General features: G+C 39.5%; 2 protein-coding genes across 4 annotated transcripts in view; one reads left to right on the top strand and one right to left on the bottom strand.

The window, feature by feature from the left end:
- Positions 1-21,602, top strand: part of LOC108040726 (guanylate cyclase soluble subunit beta-1) — a 48,475-nt gene extending 26,873 nt beyond the window's left edge. For both annotated transcript variants that reach the window (XM_017118308.2, XM_017118306.2), the window contains exons 16-18: positions 439-596; positions 13,984-14,550; positions 20,506-21,602. In XM_017118308.2, the coding sequence (XP_016973797.2) occupies positions 439-596; positions 13,984-14,293 (468 nt within the window). In that variant the 3' untranslated portion in view covers positions 14,294-14,550; positions 20,506-21,602. The remainder of the gene's footprint in view (positions 1-438; positions 597-13,983; positions 14,551-20,505) is intronic.
- On the bottom strand, positions 541-11,710 carry LOC108040727. Of its 2 annotated transcripts, XM_017118309.2 has the most exons (8): positions 11,145-11,703; positions 10,486-10,585; positions 9,269-9,378; positions 9,090-9,193; positions 6,421-6,516; positions 3,732-3,888; positions 3,359-3,477; positions 541-1,063 (listed from the first exon to the last, which is right to left on the bottom strand). In XM_017118309.2, exons 1-8 carry the CDS (start codon positions 11,589-11,591, stop codon positions 631-633), a joined length of 1,566 nt encoding a protein of 521 aa, XP_016973798.1. In that variant the 5' UTR covers positions 11,592-11,703; the 3' UTR covers positions 541-630. The 2 variants fall into 2 exon arrangements, with proteins under 2 accessions (XP_016973798.1, XP_016973799.1); XM_017118310.2 differs by lacking the exon at positions 6,421-6,516 and having other exon boundaries at positions 11,145-11,710.
- Positions 21,603-23,014: the final 1,412 nt, after the last annotated feature.

Below are 23,014 nucleotides of genomic sequence, written 5' to 3'. Positions count from 1 at the left end.
CATATTCTCCTGGCTCTGCATTTCACCCACCCCCCTCGCTTTCCCCGGACTTTCCCTTTTGGATTTCAGCATCGTCACCTACTAACAAGGACCTTTGGTGGGTGGAGGTTGGGATTTGGCTCTTTCTCTTTGCTCGCCGCTCATTTCGTTTTAAATTTAATTAAAGAAAACTTTTTCCTACTGCTGCAAGTTTTTGGAAAGTAATTGTGGCAACTTTCGCTTGGTTTTTGCAGCTACATTCCGTTGCGGTTGGCAACTTTTCGGGGTGTTGATGATGGGACTCTAGCCGGCGAAAGTTTATTAGCGCAATGAAGTGCCCTTTTAAGATCTTGCGAAGCCTGATAAATTCTCTTACAAATTCGAGGCCTGTTTATTTTCTAGATAAATTATCTTACAAATTCTAAGGTTATAAATTCTTTGTTTGGTCCTTGTTTTCAGCAAATCACCATAGGCATCCATTCCGGCGAAGTGGTGACCGGAGTGATTGGCAACCGAGTGCCGCGCTACTGTCTCTTTGGAAATACGGTCAACTTAACCAGCAGGACGGAGACTACAGGTGTTCCCGGCCGCATCAATGTCAGCGAGGAAACCTATCGGTGAGTGCTAGGTCTTAGGTTTTTGGCTATCTGGCTATCTGGGTTCTCCGGGCAGGGAAATTGGCGGAAAATCGGGATCGAAATCGGGAGGGCAGGCTGCCACATAAGCAGCCACAGCCGCGTTTTCGGCTTCCTCCGTATAAGCCCCATCTCCGGTGGCCACGAAAGCCGCCAAAGCGGCTTTTTCCGGATCCGTAACAGCTTGAAGAAGCTGCACATGATTCTCACTCTCATCCTCACTTTCTCCTGCACTGCTGATGGTTTCCATTCGGGACACTTCTTTTTCCAGTTTGCATCTGGTTGCGGGCTTTCCTTGATCCTTATTCTGCTCCTCCGGGTCCTGTGCCTCGGGTCCTTCCAGTTCCTCGGTGAGATCGATATAGCGTTGCAGGCGCTTTGGCAGCCTCAACGTGTCGATGCCATTGGGCAGTTGGTTGTGCTCCCGCAGGACATCGCGAATGCAGCAGCTGGAAAGTGGGTTAAAGGTGAATAATACATTATTCATTATTTATTATAATATAATATATAATATTCTGTAAACTTGTCGTAGTAAAAGAAGAATACTTTCATTTTTAATCTGTTGAAAAATCACATTTCATTCCAAATAGAAAATAAGTAAGGTTGGCGCTCATAAAGCATTAAAACTTCAGAAAAATGATTGACTTGAAAACTTCTTTGTAAGATACTTAATCAGAGAGGAAAGAATTCTGACTTTTACAAATGATTTAAAGACATGTCGATAAGGAAGTTGGAAAACAGTTAGCTGTCCTAGTCTTTTCAAGATGCTCAAGATATTTTGGTATATTATCTCGCCTTAGGCAATGCTCCTGTCAATCTCAGCGGGATATTTCATAAATTAATTTAAGTTTCACACAATAAGCTCATACGGCAAACAAAAAAATCTTCGCAGCAAACAAAGTTCATGTGCTTAAAACTTTTCTCGTGGGTGAAAGGCAACAAAAGCGAAAAAATACGGGCAGGAACTTCCACTAAAGTTGACTGCAAAACTAGAGGAAGAAGTTAAAGTAGCGGATATTGGTGGCGGATTCTTTTTGCCCCTTCCACTTAGAGGCGCAGTGAAAGCTTTCACAAAAGTTTCCCAGTATGTGAAGCCTGCTCTAAAGTGGCTTGTTGATAACTCGGCAACGGGAGCTGCGGCAACTTGTCCAAAATTCTTTGGGAAAGTAAGAACCAAATTGGCGTCATAAAAAGCAGGGAGAGCCTAACAACATGCTAATCGGTTGCAGGGGAGATCCTGCTGGAACTCCGCACTTTATGTCCTCGTTAATTTGTTCCGTCAAGTTTCTCTGTTCTGGCAATATTTTGGCTCTTTTATGGCCAACGAAAAATTCGACCAATCAATAAAGCAAGCTGACACCAGGGGAAAGAATGAAGCCACTGAGCAGCCATAAAAAGAGGAACAAAATCGTTGCCTACTTGTGGGCGCCACTCCGGAAGTCAGGACAACAGGGCGTATACGCAACTACCCGCTTATTACGGCAATCGTCATATTTTGGCTGGGAGTCGCTGATATCGGGGTCAGTGCGTAATGCATGCATTCAGTGCGGGTGCCAGTACAGATTTGCATAAACTGAAATCACAAGAATCACAGCCAAAAGAAACTGCCACAGACCCTATAAATCAAGAGCAAAAACCTTCATTTTGAAACACATCCAAGTGGTACTTGAAGCCTCGACAAGTGGACGCCAACTCAATTGCAAAAACAGTGGAAAATGTAATTGAAAGAAAAGTAAAAAGTACATGAAAATTAATATAAAATACAAAATAAATTATGCTTTTAATATATTTGTTTAACGAATGCTTATATTTACGGAAACTTAATTTACATAAAGTCATAAAGTCAATTAACATTAATTTAAAAATTCAATTTGATTATTCCGAATAAATATAATAAAGAATAAATACATTTCTTGTAACTTTCCTGTCCCTCCATCAAAGCTTTACTGTGGAAAATGCAGGCCAAGAGCGCGAGTTTTCACAGCGCAAACATTGGCCAGAGGAAAACAAACTGGCACACAAGCTGGAAAAAGGGTTCCAAGTTGAAACGAGAGCCAAAGTCAATGGACATTTTTGTGACACGTGAGCGGAGGCAAATATATTTGTATATTTGTATATTTGTGTGCCGGGTCAGCGAGTGCTCGGCAAATAAATGGCACATATGTATGTGCTGGGACCCCTTATCAATGGCAGACGTCAACTTATCGAATTAAAACGGCCCCAAAGAAACTTCTCGACCAAACTCCGATCAAAGTGGCAAAGAATTTGGCATCGATTTAATTCATTAAGTTGCCCCGACATTTGACTACATTGTGACCAAGTCAGTGGAGCGAGTGGGAAAGTTTCGAACTCGACTTGATAGAATACATGAAAGAAGGGCGAAACTTGCACTAAGCCACATGACAAAGGCGACAGCATGAGGGAAACTTGTCAACTTAAGGCCCAGACATTCTGTCAGTTTGTCAGCCAGTCTGCTCGGGCTCCTGTCTTATGCTTATTTCATTTTTCGGGCTTATCGCCGAATTGTCTGCCCGTAGGAAGTTAAGCAAGCGTGGCGGACCTAAGCCAAAGTAATTGAATAAAAAAGTAAACTTATTATGGATGTCAGACTCCATTCTCCCTTTTCTAATGCCCTTTTCCGGCCAAGGGACGTGGCCAGTTCATTGTTAGCCACAAAGTCAAGTGTTCCAAGGAGTTTCCTTTCCGCCCCCCTGAGAAAATGGCAGTTTAGGATTGATAATTACCGGCATAAGTGACGAAGACTGGGCACTCCGTAGACCTGCTCCTTGCCAATAACCCTGTCCATCAACAGGCGGCCATAGCGGTCGAAGAACATCTCTCTTCGGGAGGCGTATAAAAGGGGCTGAAAAGGGATAATAGAAGAGGAATATTATATTTTATTTGTATATGAAATTAAAAATAACCCATGAGGAAAAAAAGGTTTAAATAATCAAATGTTTCATAATTAGTGAAAATGAAAGTATAAGACTATTTTCAAGACATTTACATTATTATTATTATTTAATTAAGTTCGAACCATTTGATTAGCTTTCTCTCAGTATGTGCCACTATGATTTCCAGATAATTGGAAACATTATTCATTGCTTATTTACTCACCTTAAAGGGCATCTCAATCATGACCACATTGCGCAGCAGAATCTTCAGGCACATTACCAGTTCGAAGCTGTAATTGCGGCCATCCTCGATGAGTTTGTCGAGCAGCGCGATAATTACGGAGGCGCCTCCGTCCGGTGGCTGTGGTGCGGCACCATATCTGCAACAGATTCAAAGGGGGCAGGGTTGTCAGAGGGGGCGTGGCAGCGGTCGGGAGTGGGTAACTGTTTGCAAATGAGATACAAGCTGCCAGCACGTAGTTGGTTTGCTTGTGGTCAATGCAAAAGGGTCGGAGGTCGACGGTTGGAGGTCGGAGGTCGGTGGGGCGGCAATAAATGCTAGATGCCCCGATAAACACAATGTACAAATGAAATAATGAACAGACACGACTCGCGGTTGTGTCAGTTGCACACAAGTACACACAGGAAGGCAGAGAAACACACATGTCCACAGAGAGAAACAGCTCATTTACTTGCGAATCATATTTCCATTTAAGTCCTCTTAAATAAAAACAAACTAATAGAAATAATAATACAAAATAATAAGCCAATAACGTCAATTTAAAGACCAATTAAATTTCATAAACAAAGATAGTATTTTTTTAATTTTTTATATTTACTAGTCCAAATCTAAATATGTTTATTTTTAAAAAAGGTTTCTTGATTGATTTAAGAATACTTTAATATCTCCTAATCAAAATTAAATCATTCATAAATCAAAAAATCATTAATAAATTAAAGTTTCTTTAACTGCATACAGACGGACCTGAGTGAATGGCAAATGAAGTGCAAATTGCGAATTGCAAATGGCACTGGCGGTGTTGTCACTTTTTAAATTGAAAATGTTTGTCACAAATCTCCCTTCGCCCGCATTTGCATTTCTCGTTTTCTGCCTGATAAGCATTGTAATTTATATGTTTCGCTTATTTATTTGGTGTTTTACCACGGCGACGTCATATAAATATTGTCTCTTCTGCCCACCGAACCAAGTCGCCCGCCACACGGCGTATGCGCAATTATGCACTAGTAAATCAATTTGGCAGTGAAAAAAGTAAAAGCAAAAGAGGAATACATCTCACCGCATTCATTTGCATATTTTATGGCCAATTTCAAATGAAAATGCAGCAAAGCGAAAAGCGAAACGCAAATTAAAACACACAAAAGCGAAACAATATCGGAAATTTATGGCCGCATCAGCATCAGTAACTCAACAAAAAAACAGCAGCAGCCGCATCTGAATCAAAATTAGTCGAGGCGGAAAGGCGACGACGCAGAAACAGAAACAGAAACCCATAGCAAAAACTGGAAAACCTCCGGGGAAAACAGGGGGTCGGGGAAATCGGGAGATCGGCCAGCAGGGAATTGGCAAGCCAAACTCAAACACTTGCCATCAATCGAAGCCATTGCAGTTGCAATTTGCTCGGTGCAATCAGCACAGCTGCCGGGAATCTCAATCTCATGCCGAGTCCTGAATCGGCAGCTGGCCTCCGCCTCATAATGCGCATTTTTTCCACATTGCGCCCCCTTTGGTGGAGAGGAATTCACTTTTAATTTCGTCGGATTACAAAGGGGCAAATAATGTTGAAAATTGTTACATGGCGCGGGGAATTCCCCAAGAAATTATTCGGAATTTAATTTGGTTGCGATATTGAAGGAATTTTTTCGACGGAGGCTTTCTGACGCTGTTCGAAATGAAATTCGACTTACAAAGTCAAGTACGGCAAAATTCTGTTAAACAAGGTTCTACAAGAAATCAGAGAAATGTTTAGATAATAACTATAAGAAATTACTCACTCAATTTTAAAGGCCACAAAACTTGGAGAATGACTTATAAATATGTTGATATATTTCTTAACGTCACACACAGACTATCTAGATATCTAGATTATAAACTAAAACTTTAAAAAGCATCAGAAGTTTTCAAAACTCTAGTAGCTGGTCCTAGAAAATATCATAAAAATATGCCACTCAAGCCGAAGCACCATAGGAAATTGAATAATTTTTTGTGAAAATCTTGATTTAATGAAATCCAAGCTGCCGACATGAAACTTTGACAGCTGAGCATCTCAGCTGCGACTTGCTGACAGAAACTTTGTTGTGACTTGCCTTTTTGGCCTGCAATCAATACTCCCATTTTATGCAAAGCATCTTTTTTGGCGCTGCATCAAAAATTGAAACCGAAGCCAAACAAAAAAGGATGGGCGGGCAGTATGGGGCAGGAAGGGGCGTGGCCGCGGCAATATCAAGTTAGGAAACAATAAATTGCCGGGACGGCGAAAGTCAAGGACGAAGGACCAAGTCGAAACTGCAGGCGTTTACATATAAATTTATGAATCTCGGCGGAGGACCCGAGTGCATGCTCGTAACTTTTTACAAGCTGCTTTTTGGACCATGAGACTCAACGGAGACCGCCTTGTGATGCAAATTCGCTTTGGCAGCGACTTTCATATTTAATGATAATTTTTCCTTTTATTTTCTCTATCTCCTCCTTGGGTTTTTCCTCGCGTTTTCTTGTGGCTTCGCGAGCACTTGCTTATGCTAAGCGTCTTGTATTTTATGTTGCATACATTGCGGCGCCGCCAAGTGGCGACCGCTTTGCATATTTCTCGCTAATTGAAGTGGCAGTCGCTGGCACTTCCCATTCCCCCATTCCCCTTCGCCCCGCAAGTCCTTTTCCCAGGACACAATCTTACCTCAGCAGTATGAGCAGCAGTTCGGGAGCGTTTGCCTGCAGGGCAATGCGTAGGGGCGAGGACTTTCCGCAGGACTCAATGGGGACATCAATGAATCTGCAAAAAAATAAGAACAAAGAACCGGATTCGGTTAAGTCAGTTTCAGAGCCAGTAGTTGCGCTTAGGCCACTCTTTGTGGCCGCTTTAATGGGCGACAAGCATCAAAATGGGCTTTCCACATTAGCAGGACTCACAGGAGCTGGGAAAATGAGTCTGAGCGAGTGCCAGACCTCAATTAAGCTGCTCGCTTGTTGCTCATTGTCCTTACATCAGAGAAAAACAACACAGAGAAAAAAAGCAATAACTAAATAGTTTACATAGAACTATGTTACAACCAATTAAACTATTCAGTCTTTCAAGATTTATATCTAAGCCAACTTGAAAATATAAATAAGAAAGTCCAATTGAAAAAAAACTATAATGTTATTTTTCCTTTTTTTAACACAAATATTATTTAATTTTTCTAAATTAAAGCAATTTTCTGATTCTTTGCCAAATTGCTATTGTGGACATTTTTTCCTGTGCTTTACATTGCGTATACGTAATGTGTGGTGTTAGTGGAGGGCGTTCGTCTCCATTCAGGCATTAGCATCTACAATGCACTTAAAGCACATTTGCGACACAGCACACATACACACACAGTGTGCTTTTATGTCTACGCATAAAAGTAGGCAAATAAAAGAGCAGAAACCACAATAAACCGGAAGTAACCCACACGAGCAGGATAAGCGCATTTTGAGCCAACATCCACTGACAGCTTGCAAAATTGGCTTGTCAAATTCATTTGCGTTTTATTGGTAGCGATAAAACCGAGTCTCTGCTCGAATCAAGACATTCGCCAGTGACAGGTTCCTCAATGTCCTTATATAACACCTCAAGTCAACGTATATTTGCTGCTAAATCAAACATTAACACTTTATTCAGCTGCTGGAGTGAGCTGACAAATCAAATTTCTGCCTAATGGTCTGCTTAGGGAAGTATTAGCTGGAGCTTAATGTTAATGTCTTTCTTGCACAGTGCGTACTTTTCTGAAAGCCCAGCTTCCTAGCCTGTGTAGTTTTAAAGTCCTTAGGATTTGGGAAGGATTTAAATTATTTCAAGTGTCATTAAGTCACAGGTGGACTATCACTGGATTATGCTAAATAGCAGTGGAATAATTAATAAAGCTTTTTAAGCTGATAAATAATTCACTTTAAGGTATTTTTTTAATAGTACTCAATTTTATTTATAAACAGTAAGTAATAGTTAGCTACATCATTTCTATTAGTAAACTCCTATTCAATTTTATTTCCAAAAAGTTAGTAATAGTTAGTAACATCAGTTCTATTCACGAGTGTTCACTGAGTTCGGAAATCTTAACCAATATGCTGCTTCAGCACTGATTTATTCAGCTCCAACGGCATTTGGCCGAAACGTTTATTGTCACATTGCTTGTTTTTCACAGCCCCCCACCCCCTGACACCCACACATGCGGGAACCTCCCACACATCCGTTTGCAGCTATTAACGCTTATTCATGACTTTGCGAGAGGGCATCATAAATGTCGTCTTAATGTTTGCCAGTCAGTTTTTTTGCCTTCTGTTTGTTTAAGAAGCGCAAACAGTCAACCCGGCAATGGTGTGAGTGTGTATCTGAGGGGGGCGGGATGTATCTGTGTGGATTAGTGGGCGTGGAGGGGTTGAGAATGCTTTTGTGCGCTTATTACACGCATTTTTGACTTTAATCCTCCGGAGTGCTGGCGAACAAAGCCGAAATAACAAAAGGTTTACATCGCTGCCTGTTGGTTTTCAGCTTATCGCATCAGAGACACACCCACACATGTGCATATGAGAGAGGCGGAAAATGGGAAAACCCCCTCAGCAAGCAAGCTGCAAATGAAAATCTTAATTATACATGACACCAGCAGAAGTGAGAGAACAGCAACCGCCAGTGATTGAGAGCCATTCTTTGTGAAAGTGTATTCGCAGTCGTGACTGTGGTTGTAAATTGTCGCCATCTTTCACTTAATTATGGCCAACATACACACCCACACCAAGACAGCGCCACAACAATGGTTGATGTATTAATTTAATTAAAATCCTTTCATTTCTCTGGTTACTCTTCACTTTACAGACTGTGCCATTCTATTCCCACGGGTTATTTATAGTACCTTTTTGTTACCGAAAACATTATTACTATCAGGGAAAACCAGCAAACAATTAAGGTTGGAAATCTATTAATGGAAGTAGATTTTTAGTTCGTTGATCATCTGTAAAGCCCTTTTATGTTTATTTGAATCCGCTTAAATAATCGTTTCGAAAATAAATTTTTTCGAATAAAGAAAGTGTATGGATTAAGAGAAGCTATCTTACTTATTTTTTATTCCCTCCCAAGGAAATTAAAAGATTTATTTTGATTTTGTTAAAACAACGACGATATAAAAGTCGAAATATAAAGGTAGTAAAAAGTCTCCTCTGGGAAATAGAGAGCTCGACATGTAACTTTGCGAACCATCCAATTAACCCGGCTAGTGTGAACATGGCTAAGGGCAGCAAAAGAGCGTGACACATGAAAGCCAGGCGGAGAAAGCGAAGAAAGTAGTGAAGGGGTGAACGCGGCGAAAGTCAAAGCTGGAAGGGATGAGGACTCACCTGAGCTGTCGCTCCTGTTCGAAGCGAGGAATCCAGACGGGCAACGTGAGCTGTTCGCGTGTGGCGTGCTTCAGAAAGTAAACCATCGCCCGGACATTCTCGTGCTGCAAAAAGGGAGTTACATGGGTGCCTATCGCAAAGAGGGCAAAAGGACATCCAAGGGGGCTGTCAGATCTCACCTGATCCTGGAAGTCACTCCGCCAGCCGGCGATGAAGTGCGGAGCATGTGGTCCAAACAGGGCGCCCAGAAAAATCCTCTCGTATGTCTTTTCGCACTCATAAATGGCCTCTGTATTGCGATAACAAAAAATAAAACACGGAATAAAAGAAAATATTCTTAAATATATTTTTTTATGGCATACGAGAGGTTTTAAAATATTATACACTACAATTTTCATTTGGCCTATAAGGTTTTGTAAGATGTAATGAGATTTTCAAGCTTGTAAAAGCCCAGCAATTAACTGGGCCAATATTGGAAAACTAAAACTTAAAAAAACTTACATTAGTGGAATTTTTAAAAAGGATATTAATTCAAACTTAAATTATATATTTACAATTATTTTTTTTGTATCATATAATTGTACTGTATATTAATATCCTTTTACGAATATGTACGTATGGAAACGATGTTAAATCAAAATTTAATGCTGGCTAAGAACTGGCTTGTCTGTGCTTTGCCCATATTTCCTCTCAGTGCACTTTGTATTGGGGGATGCAGGAAGAGCTGTTAAATAATGTCATCAAATCGCAGCGGCAGCAGCCATAAAAAAGCTAATTATGTGGCTGCACTTGTTGCTGCTTGGCCGACTCCTTTGGCTTTTTTGGTTTTCGGTTTCCTTGGGTTTTTGGCAGAGCCCAGAAATGAAGTCAGCGGAAAAAGGAAACCGGCCAAAATGTTTGCAACCAAAAAGGGGAAGCGGGTCCAAAAACCAGGGCTCAGCAACAAAGCAAGTGAGGACGGAACAAACAAGGAGCAAGTTTTATTGCACACGAGTCCAGATCCCATGACAGAGGCATGCCATTAATTTCTGGCACTTTCCCCCGCTCGCAAAAGTTTACGCAGGCTTTTAATTAGAGACAGCCAGTATATATACGTCCCAAATAACTTGCAACACTTTAAGGCACTTTACAAGTTTTACGATGCAGCAACAACAGAGCAGCAAAACAACATTAGCAACACTTTCTTAACGCAATTAGCAGAAACACGTGATTAAAGTTAAAACTGCCTGTCAGGCTGCTTATGGGCGTAATAATCTGATGCGTAGGGATAAAATTCATTAAAATATGCAAAGCAAACAGCCACGCCCCAAACACACACACACATACAGCACAGGAATGTCCCACCACATACATATGCATATAAATTAAATTATTTAGTTGGGCTGAGCTTACTTACTCAGCAGCTGAACGACCACCTCCGAGTCCCGAACTCCCCAATCCCAGCAGGTGCGCAGTCCGATGTACAGAATGTTGTGATACTTGCCCATGAGGCACACCTGGAGGACATTGAAAAAAGTGTGGGAAAGAGGTTAAGCCCCCATGAAATACTGCTCTTGGAATTGCAAAAAATGCAGTAGGGCAGCATGTACTTCAAGTTGATTAAAAATACACAAATATGCCTTTCTGTAGAATATAAACGCATATAAAACGAAAGGCCCAAAATACTACAATTTAAATAATAGAAATGTGCAATATAACAATAGTTAAAGAAATTATTTTACATCCAGGGTAATTGAAGGACTCGATAAGCGATTTTCTTTCAGAATTATTTGACTTTGAATGAATAGATTAATACAATAAATTAATTATTCAAGTAAGATTTAACTTTCATAATATTGTGATTAATTGGCTCTGAAGTAGACACCCTACATCTCACATTTCTCACACTCGTTTCACGGCAATTACATTTGTTAAAAGGAAAACGGAAAAATAATATTAAGAATATATATAGATACATGAAAAGTATTTATCGAACATGTCATCTAAATAGTTATTAAGTCATCAAAAGTATATTAACCTCCAGAAAACATAAAATCAATTTTCTGATGAGCTCACCTTTCCGTTCTGCTCCTTGGCCAGTCGGTGGAACCTCATGGCGGCGGTCACTGCGATGGCGGCCACCTCCTCCGTCTGAGAGTTCTGACCTTCGCTGCAGCCCTTGATTATGGAACTGAGGTGGTCGAGGACATCTCGCCGGGACTGGCGGTCCTGCAGTCCGTTCCGTGTGATCTGCTCGAAGGTGTCATCGAAGAAGCACTCGAAGATGTAGTCCATGACCAGATGGCGGCGCAAGGTCCGCCGGTTGCACTGATAAATGGCCCGTTCCTCCGGATTCCGACGCAATCGTTCCCTCACCCGCAAACGCAACCTTTCCCGCGACTCAGTTTCCCGCCGGAAACCGTAGAAATGCCGTGGTAATGGCAACCAGCAGCGAACCCACACAAATTGACCTTTTAATTGACTTACGAGTCGCTGGAAAGCCTCTAGCAACTGCGAAAACATATTGCAAGTGGATGAGTTTTATTCACAAAAGTATGCAAATATTTCCGTTCAGAAATAATTTCCCCCCAAAGAAATTTAAATTGCGTTAAGCAGAAAAAAACTCCCGAACAGATGAAGCCAAAGAGCCACAATGCACAAAAAAGAGAGCGCTTCAAACAATTAAGGGTGCGAATGGATTCTCTTTTGTTATTGATTTTTTTCCAGCTGGCAATGACGTGCTGGGAGAACCTTTGATAAACATAAACAAATAAGCAGAAAACAAAAGATTTTATATTTTTTAAAAGTGACTATCCTTTTGCAAGGCAAAAAAGGCAAAAAAATTGTCTGCCATTTAAATATGCGATTTAAACACATTTCATATAACTTTTTAGAGCTCTTTGTTTATATAGAATTCTCTTCATATACTCTGCAATCAGCTAACAGGTGTTTGATTACTAGATTTCTATGGGCTCTTCAAAAACCGAATAGAACTTAAGTGCTCCTTTGAAATTGATTCGATTGGCTTTAGCTAAAACGTTGATTGCATTGAACAGTTTTATCTCATTTTTCCGAACCACTAATTCACCGCCCGCAAGCACATACAATTTTCCACCCCGCTCATCAGCCGCCGCGGAAAAACTAAACAAATGAAGTCTAAATTCTAAAAACGCTCAGCTGTTTACCTGCTCTCTCGTTTTTTGTTTTCTCTCCTCTACTCTCTCTTTATACAGAGAGCTGTGACGGTATTTAATAAGCGTTTCATAAGCATAAAGTCAAATTAAAATGCAGTAGAAAAATAATGAGCCTATTTCATTAACATTTTGTGGGTCATAAATGGAGATTTCGTTGTGCGATAACATTTAAAACCTTTTTTGACTTTCAATTCAAACAATATTTGTAAATGGTAAGCTGTTCTATGGCTATTTCAATTAATATAAAAATTGGTTTGTCATGAAAAAGATTTTGTTTGCTTTAACATTGTTGCTGTCTATTTTGTTTAATATTATTTTGTTTTAAATGTATATGCAAATTGGTTTCGACAATCATATGCTTATTTTAAATGATATGTGTAAAATATATATATATTTATATGTATGTATATTTAAATTGTTTGCTTACTTTATAGAAAAAGAGTGGTGAGAACTAAAAAAACATAAATAATTCAATAGAAATGTAAATTACCTCTTTTATTCAATTTAATGCAAATATAAAAAATTGTTTTTTGATGTACAAATAATCAAAAAATATCTACTGAAATTATTTCATTAAATCTTAAATGATGGCAATAATTTGATTATCTTTCAAAGCTACATAAAACCAAGAAATTGCCATTTAAAATTGCACTCCAATTAAAATGTAAATTCTTCTGCTGCCACGAATTTATTACAAAATTTTAATGAATAACCGAGCTTATTGTTTACATGTTTTTCTATGCCCTTTTCGCAATTTATTTTTGCTTATGCAGCACATATCAATTTACGCATAAATTATTCACGCACTCATTCCATTATTCGCCATATTTACACGGTTAATATTTGTTCTGACAATTAAGCGTTGGGTAAATATTTAAGGACTGCCATAAACATTAATTAAGAACGCACACAGAGCGATCCGGAGATGATGGTCGGGATAATCATGTCTGGCAGAGACTTTTCGAGTCCTCCGCCTTAATCTCATATGCAAATAAATATGAAGGGCATCCGGATGCCGTGTAATTAACTCAAGTCCATTAAACGGGCGATATTTGTGCTGGTTACCCAGGGCAACACGGCAGTATTTTCACCTGATCAGAGCTCACCTGGTCGCTAATTAAAAGGGCAATGCAATTGTGGCCATATGCTGGCCATCCGATGCCGCAAAGGTTGCGAATAAATTGAATTAAATGCGTATGCAATCAGCGGTACTATGGCTGTAAATATATGAGCCCGAATAAATGCAACAATGTGTGGGCTGTGGTGGGGCCAAGCGGAAACGGAAATGCACAAAAGCCAGGCGAAATTTTTATTCCCACTGCCGTTTTGTGCGGCAGTCAAATGTGCGGGCAAATAAAGCGCAATAAGCGAATTTACATAATTTCTGGCGATGCAATCTAAAAGTTGAATAACACTGTCGCAAGGGGAGAAATTACTGCGAAAATTTATTGGTGTGGAGATTGAGTATATAATATGACTCCCGAGATATACATCATTCAGAGTGCATTATAGCAACTCAGTAGCTCAAATTTATGTGCGAACTTAAACTTCTCATGAACAACACTTGAAAAAAATATTGTAAAATTCTAAGATTGAAAAAAGAAGGAATAGGAGTCTGCGGGTCTGAATCTACACATATTTTAAATCTTGAAAAATGTATTTACTGTGAATTTGTGTTAATTAGCACAACCTCTCATTTCTTGTATCCTTTTCTTTTGCAGACTTCTCTGTCTGGCGATCAACCAAGATGATTCGTTCCACTTGGAGTACCGCGGACCGGTTATCATGAAGGGCAAGCCGACGCCCATGGACTGTTGGTTCCTGACGCGTGCCACCAGCAGCATTTTGGGTGGCGCCTCCTCGACGAGCGGGGGCGGGGGCGGTGGAAACGGGAGCCTGGACTCGCCGCTCCTGCAGCCAACAACACCGACGACTGGCGGTGCCACGCCCTTTGGCACAGCCGCCCAGCGGACGGCAGGACATGCCAGTGTGTCACGTACTTCGTCCGCCGGCGGAGGGGGGGGCACATAGGAAATGTGCAAGGACTCGTCATGCTGCTGCTGAAACATCCTGTAAAGTTGCCATTGCGTGCGTGACTCCATCTGTCCGAATGTCTGCGGCCAAATCTGCAGGTCCTTGGACCACTTAACCACTTCATTTCTATGCCTTTGTGTTTGTCGTCCTGCATCCTGCGACCTGCAACCCAAGTGTGTGTTCTTGACATTGTGTGATTGTTGCTGCTGGCACATTGCGGCTGGAGCGCAAGGAGCGTCGGATCGTTGTGCAAGGTAATTTATGTTAATGCTCTCCTATCTGCAACCATTCAAGCCAACCCATCCAGACCAACCACTTAGCCCAGTCACTTTACAAATGATTTACGTAACCTGTGTCTACACTGGGGAAACAATCATTCGGGTCTTGAAATAATCTTTTTATTTATTATTTATTTTACTTTAGATATAAAATTAATAGAAGCATTTGCTTTTACTTGTCAGGATGCCAGCCAATTAAGTTCTATGTTAAATTCTGCTTAGTTAATAAATACAAATAAATAAAAAAAACTCACTTAGTAGTAAACTAGTTTTAAAACTTTATTATTTATTTGTTATTATTTTCGGTGCATGTAATTTATACCCCAATACCAAGCCCTTAATTATTATGCCAGCAGTAAAGAATATTTTGTGTCAGAACAAGTTTCAACCCGATGGCCCAATCCGTTCGGCAGTAAACTAGATAAGTCCAAAACAACTCAATATAAAAGCCATAATATGCCAAACAGTTAAATATATCTCTCTCCCGAACCCGAAAGGATTTTGTCAACACAGCCAGCGAAAGCGCAAAGCCTTTCGCCCACATAGCCCCGCCCACATTTTGTCCCCGAACTGATGGCATTTATTCTGTGCGTGTTTTTGTTTACAAAGTTTTGGCCAACCAAGCTGCAAGCAAAGAGTTCCATTTCAGCCGAAAATACCGCAGAAAGAGCAGATTCGGGTTAATCGGGGAACTGGGATGTGCATAGAATTTAGCACATATTTTGAAAACAAATATTTGACATGAGCAAACGGGCGAACAAGCTCAAGGCACTGGGATCCGAAGGAAGTGGCATTGCGAGAGCAGTTTCAAAATCGAGGGAGACTTCTTATTGGAATTTAAAATAAACAATTCGATACCATTTCCTTTAAAAACTAAAGTCAAACCTAGACCAGTATTTACCTCATTTAATCTTTCAGTATTGTTTAACTTTGATCATTACATTTTGTATTTTCAATATGAAATATGTTGTTAAGATAATATAAAATGGTGAGAAATACAGAACCTGTGTAGCTAATATTTTTAAGTTAAAACACCATTTTAAATAAAGTTTTTTGAAAATTTAGAAATAATTTTCTGTTTTTCCTTTACCCGAATGTTTTTAGCAACCCTTTTCTGTTTTTCCTTTACCCGAATGTTTTTAGCAACCCTCTTATCTATTTTTATTCAAATCATTGCTGAGTTTATAATGTCTCAAAGGATAATGAAACCGCATTAAACACCCCAACGCAAACTCAATCGAATATAAGTTAAGTAGCATGCCACAGCGAAAAATGCTAAAGGCTTGCGGGAAAATTCGGTTGCCCCAATTTTCCGGCTGGCATTTTAAGTGCACACATATATCGCCATTGACTGTGTGTATCTGTCTATCCTTCAGTTATATATAACTGCTTATGGCCTCGATATGGCGCATATAATCGTTAAATGCCAGCGGCAACAACAAGTTGGCATGCAATTTGATGACTTGGAAGTTGGCAAGCATTTTGATGATGCCATTCAACTGGCAGAAGAGTGGGCGTATGTAATTCTGGGTCCCTAACGATGCCTCGTTAGAAATGGATTAACATTGATTAGTAACTTACGCCTGCACGATGGGAAAACCAATGCTGAAATTTCCCTAATTAAATGCCTCGAAATGTGGTCCAGCATTTTTAATAAATCCGAGCATTTCAGTGGCTCCCTTGTCGCTCATTGAAATTCATTGGAGCCAGAAATAAAAAGTACAAAATACCCACAAAAGTTGCCTGATTTGGAGGCACCCAAGTAATCCGCCCGGCTTGTTTCCGCTCCTTTCCTTTTCGTGTGTTCATAATTCTCCTCATTTTTCCTATTTAGTCTTATTTATTCTTCACATCCGGCCTGTTTGTAAGGGAAGTTGTTTAGGGGATGCGGTGTCTACGTTTCCTGGGTTTTCCCTCATTTAAGTTGGCCCACTTTAAAGGCCTTCTGTAAGGGGATGCATTGGCCATACAAAACCACTTCAGAGTTGTAATTATTTTTAATGAGCGGCGCCTTCGATTGCAGTGCCACTTGCCTTTACAGCTGTGTTCAAAATGATAAAGCATTCCTAAAAAGTAAATAAGTATGTTAATAAAAATTACCCAAAAATTGAAAAATAAAAAAGATACATAAACAATATTATGGTGAAGCTTTAATACTATTTATATTCTATTTAAAATATGCCATATTATGTTTAATACAGCCATGTTATACTGAAGTATCCATCAGCTTTAATGAGCCTCCATTTCGCCTCAACAGCTCCTCTTCAGAATCATTTATCATTCGCCAGACAGATATATGTACATAAACTGGAGCAAATTCATTCGGTCCGCAACAAAAGAGCGATTTTTCTTTACATTTCCGCATCATTGGGAAATATGGAAATAACGCTGCTGCCATCGACCTCGCACAATTTCCGTTTCCTGGGCGGACTAACATTCAAATCCGGATATCGCAAAAAATACCAATCAAATAAATATTTACCCGACTAAATACGGCATAAGCTCTTATGCGACAATTGGGCGTGGCATTCAAGGCCGGGCATCTTATTAAAAATTTAGTTGAAATTCCCAGTGACAGGCGTGCAAAGTTTGTCAGCTGCAGGGAGAAAAGAGCGAAGACCCGGTCTCTGTCTCATTTAAAATTCATAAAGATGGATATTATGATTGCGATGGGCCGACGACAAAATGTCAGAGGCAAAGGCTTCTGTTCAACTCACCGCTCCCATGGCGACTTTCCTGAGACGAATACAAAAAAAGGGGGAAAATAAGAAAGGAAAGAAAATTGTGTGAGATAATAACGCTTAAATAGTAATATGGCTGATGAGACGATAATGGGAGTCTTACAGATGAGTTACGCATACGCCACGTGGCTCCGAAAAGGGTTGACCTGCATATTCCAAATAAATTACTCACATGTTGGCACACTTCCACCAGTCAAAGGAATCCCGCTCCTCATTGAATTATCTCATCTCTTTGCTCACCTCACAGTGTGCGAAGGGTGGAAAATTGTGTTTGGCAAAAGTTTTTCCAGCGTGCTTAGTTTTTCGGGTAGCCAACATAAAAGTTTTCCCATTTAGATGACTGTCGACCGACAGTTTGGCCAAGGCAAAAGGCACAAAACAGTTTTATTGCCCTAACTCGAGGGGTTTATTAATAAATGATACTAGGATGCAGGACATTCCGGCAGGTACTCATTTGGCATGTATGGGCCCTCGGGTAATTTAACTGCAGCCAGGACCTTGGACGTTGTCACAGACAGATCAACATTGGCAGGAGTAAACAGTGGAGGCGTGGCTTAATCGAAAACTCGGCACTAATTTCAATTAAAGATGGAATGATTGCAAACAGGCAAACATTCGAATGCAGACGGATAGCAACATTAACTGACTTTCACCCTCCTTTCACCGCAAATGGGACCTGGGCAAACAGGACGACTTCGATGGCACTCATTTGCATACTGTTGCAACTTGGCCACGCTCACAGTCGCCCGGCAAATCAAGTCTACTTGCCTCTAAATGCTGCCGACAACAAATCAATTTGAGTCGGGGTTTACCATACCAAATTGAACTGGATCGTTGTTTATACAGTTGGCATCGCAGTGCGTAAGGAGCAGTTGTTATGACAGCCGGGGACTTTAAGTTGAATGCATTTGTACTATTTTGCATCTGCTAGTAGGTTTTCAAATGCCAAAGGTGACAAGCAGGACAAAACAAATAAAATCGAAAGCGAAAAATAAATGAAAATGATGTCATGAATTGCCTGATTTCAGTCAGACGTCTTTTGTTGTTCATACGAAGTATTTTTCATATATTTTCCAATTTCTAGATGTTTGCCATTGTACCGGCTTGGAACCTGGTGAAATCCACAATTTTTATGTTCTTTTTTTGACTAAAGCATTTTCTAAAAGCAATGCCTATCTGAACAATTATTATCCTTTATTGGGAAGGCAAATTGAGTGTGGAAACCCATACTTTATGTGTTTTTATCCAATCGAATGCAATTTGCTGGGAGAATAGTAAGCGAGGAAAAAGGAAAACAAAGCTATCTTGAATACGCCCGCAACATCAATGTCGGTAACTTTTCATGGACCATTTTCCGATGCATTTTTGTATTTTTTGCCAAAAGCATTTTCTTTCTGCCGCTTTGCTCTTTTTTAATTCCGCTTAACAAAAGGCGTAAACTTTTCAGACAGCAAAGGGGGTGCAAAGTTGGCATTTTTCCCACCACCATCCCCATTTTTTTTGCTAAGAGTGTCCACGGGGCGTATGGACAACATTCGACCCACCTTCGTGCATTTGATTTGTGGGGCCATAAAGTTCGAGGCAAAAGACTCGAATGCGATATTTACAATTTTAATTCAATTTGTTGAAAATTCCAATGTTACATATATATGCGGTTGACGGGGGGCAAAAGGGGCGTGGCAGGATGACCCCCAAAGATACACTTGCTGCTATTTTTGCACATTAAACTAATCGATATTCTATATGTGAGGAGGAGACCGGGGGACCGAGCATTAGATGCAAGTACATTTTAGCCATTTTGTCGTCGTAGTCGATTCAATGACAGCTCTGCCGAAGGACAGCCGAGGACTCGAGGATGTTGTTGTTTAATTGTCTGTAAAATTGTTAAATTGCTTAGCGTGTCAGCAGGATCTCAAAAGGAGGGAAAGGGAGGGCAGGGATGCTGTCAGTGGCTCGGGGTTAACATGCATGTGCAATTACTATCAACTGCCCTGCCCTGCGGTCGACACCGTGGATTTATTTATTCTCTTTCCAGTTGCATACCGCTGATAAAATGGCCCAAAGGAGCGGGAATCAATTTTTTTTTTTATCCAGAAAATATTTTTTCTTAAAAAATAGACTTTATATTTTCTTTACAACTATATAAACTATAAAGTTAAGATTATAATGATATTAGCTTCAGATTCTAAAATTGATGTTGACTTAGTTGTGGCTACGTTAATTCACTCTTAAAAGGATTTTTAAAGTGAAGTAAAAGTTTATTTAAAATTATATTAAAATCATGTAAATTATATTGAAAAATATATTAACAAAATTTATTAACACAGTTAGACTTTGATCATGAATATGTAGAAATAAAATATATATTTAAAAGTTTTTTTCACTCTTCCTAAATTGAAATACGAACTTGCCAAACCGCAAATGGATAGACCTGGCTGTAAACAAAACTGGAGGGAGCAATAAAACTGACTCCACTAGTGCTATAAATAATCGTTTTCTGGCAGACCTTTAAACTTTTTTTTTTTGGAGTCGGAAAAAGGAAAGGGAATTGCTTACGTGATTGAAATTTTGAAAACTCCCCAACAAAGGCACCCGACATAGGTTGGTCAGTTTTTGGCAATCAAAAGTTGTTTGCGCCTTTGTAGTTGGACTGTTTTGTGGCCGAAACACCGCTTCACCCGCACGCAGTTGGCATAACAAACAAGAGTACGGTGGAAAAACAAGCCAAGTTTCTTGTTCCGTAACGATTCCACATGGAAAAAGTCCAACTTTTGACATTGACACCGTTTCCACCTCGTGTGTCCTGCGAGTCCTGCGATTCTGGCTCCGGCTTTACGGCGTAATTGGGCGTGAAGGGTTAAATTGAATTGCGTGCTCACGGGAGCCAAACGGTTAGGCAAACAAACACAGCTCTGATTTGTACAGTCCCTTTATACAAAGCATTGAAACAAAGGAAAATATTCGAAGCAAAGGTTTAAAATCCAACAAAAAGATAATACATTTCATGATTTTTTGTATTGATTAACTTGAAACTTTAAAATTAGGGCATTTTCATTTTTTTCTGTGCAGAAAATGGCCTATTCGATGCGGGGGCAATTCATAACCCATATTTCCCATTTCCCATTTGTGTTTGCAGTTCTCGAAACTTGAACTTTGACTAAAATCGCTCTAAATTGTTTTCTCGTTTCAGCCTGTGGATTATCCTGTAAAAACGTTTAAGATCATCTAAGTGTGTGTTTGCGTGAACCCTTGTAGATGTGTATTATTGTGTAAAGAAAGTGTAATTTGTTAATATGTATTTATTATGATTCTACTTTGTGATGGTTTCTTAGGCTGAACTTTTTCATGTAACTATAAAATCTAAACGCAACATTACTCGAACTGTAAAAACCGACGAGCGAAACAATGTAAGGCAAATATTCTAACTAAACCACTCAACTTTTGGGACAACTTAATTAAGCCGTAACGTAAATTAGCATAACCACAAGGCACCAAAGAAAAAGCAAACAAAATAACAAATTCATATATAAATACTATATATAGATCTAATTGGGTTCGTATACTTCTATACAGGGCTACCGACCAGTAAACATACAAAACTGTTAGCAATCTCAACTGCACCAAAAAGTAAAGTCTATACAAATGTACAACCGTACCACAAGCAAGTATTTTCATGGATAAATGTTCTGAAGTCCAAAACGCAGTATCAAGAAAATAGGAATTTAGGTTAGTATGTCCTTAACCCACAGTTCGTTTAAGTTTCCATTGATCTATCGGCATTGTTACGAAGGACAAATCTCTACTTTACTATAACTGAAAAATAGCTTTATAGTTCTTAAGCCATCACGCCGGAAGTCTCTCTCTCTGAAATCATGGACTATAGTTAATACATACCTATATATAGATATATTCATAGCAATATTAATGTGCACAGATGCAAATACTCTAAAATATATCCAACTGTTCAGCTGAATGTTCTTCTAAGGCAAAGCGTAGCTTAAGATCAGGTCCAAAAGCGACTCGATTTGTTTTTTGTTGATCCAAAAGAGGTGTTGAGTGTAAATCTAAGATACTTACTTGTACTATAAAAAGGCTAAGAAGTGTTAAGTACTAAACTAACTAAGCCCTCACCCCCGCTCTTCACCCCTCAACTGTTTTCATCTGTACACAGAATGGAGTAAATGTTAAATATGTTAAAGTAAAAACAATATGTAACTGTAACCCAAAAGTAAATCGCAAGATAAACATACTAAGAAGCAAATAAAAATATTTCATTGAACCCTAAAACAAGACTTTTAATTATATTTAAAATAAATCATATTCATTCCTTTAATGTAATGCCTAAAATACATTTTCGAATTTAATGGATAATTTGTGCTTGTATAAAATATTAGTTAGTTAGGAATGAACCTTGTTCAGAAAGAAAATTCGTTTTGGTTTGTTAATGTTTTATTTAATTTTTTTGATGGGTAATAAATAAGGATTCATACAGGTTATTTCAAAATTAAATTCTGTAACATCTTACTTACTTAGGAATGAGCCTTGTTTAGAAATAAAATTCATTTTGGTTTGTTAATTTAATTTTTTTGATGGGTAATAAATAAGGTTTTATACAGGTTATTTCAAAACTAAATTCTGTAACATCTAAGGCTTGTAAGTCCTTGTTTCTTAATTCCGAATTCAGCCCACGATCGCATGTCCTCGGCAGCTCATCAATGTGCTAATCAAATTACATGTTGTGTCGACTTCTGCCACTTGGATTTGGGCAGTAGGGCTTCCTCCTCCTCCCTGGCAATTCGTTCGCGAATCCAATAATTCGCCCCGCAAACAAGCAGTAAAAGGCAGGGAATCAGGATGAGCAAGACCAATCCAAGTGAGATGCTCGCCACCCGCGCCGACTTCTCCTCATGTCCTGCAAAAGTGTGCAATGGAAACTATGCAATGGATTCTGGAGGAAAGGGAACTTGAGCAATGGAATCTATCAACAGTGATGGTAGTGTTCAGGTGATGTAACCTAGGTATAACCAATTGAAATATACCATTCACTGCTTCTAAACTATAAAAAATGATTGAATTTCATGGGACAAGAATATTCCTAAAACTTAAATATAAAACCCACACTATTGAAAACATTAATTCAATAATGTGCAGTGATTAAATATTTAGAACTAAAACTTCGATTCGCACATAGCTTATACCCAATCCCTTGCAAAAATGTTACCTTTCCATCACTGCTCATAAATTAAACAACCATCTAGGCTATCCATCTGGCTTTTCCCTGCCATCCATCCAACCACTCAAGGCTGCAAACTAGCGCCTGGTTTAGAGCCCGCTCTCGTCCTGCCATTGTGTTGTGTCTATTTCCCAGCTAGACCAGGATATACCCTCTCTTTGATGAAGAGGACGATGGACGGAGGATTCGCCGGCAGACAAACAGACATAAGTAACGGCAACTTGTCCATCAATTTGCTCAAGATTGATTGACATTGGCGTAATGCACACAATACATTCTGTCCCAACGGAAGGGGGCGTGGGTGGAGTACCAGGGCGTGGCAGTGTAAGCAACAACAATAAGACAATGCTCAAAAAAACATAGTGACATTTAAAGATTAATGTCTTTGGCTTTGGTCGTATTGCTCCGTTGTAAATTTTATGTAATTTTTGTTCGCCCTTTCGTTCTGTTGGGAGAACTACACTTG

Source organism: Drosophila rhopaloa, unplaced genomic scaffold (genome assembly GCF_018152115.1).
Source record: "Drosophila rhopaloa isolate 14029-0021.01 unplaced genomic scaffold, ASM1815211v1 contig_167, whole genome shotgun sequence".
In the NCBI taxonomy this organism is placed as follows: Eukaryota; Metazoa; Arthropoda; class Insecta; order Diptera; family Drosophilidae; genus Drosophila; species Drosophila rhopaloa.
The sequence above is the reverse complement of the archived record's forward strand: the minus strand, read 5'-3'. Positions and strand labels throughout refer to the sequence as shown.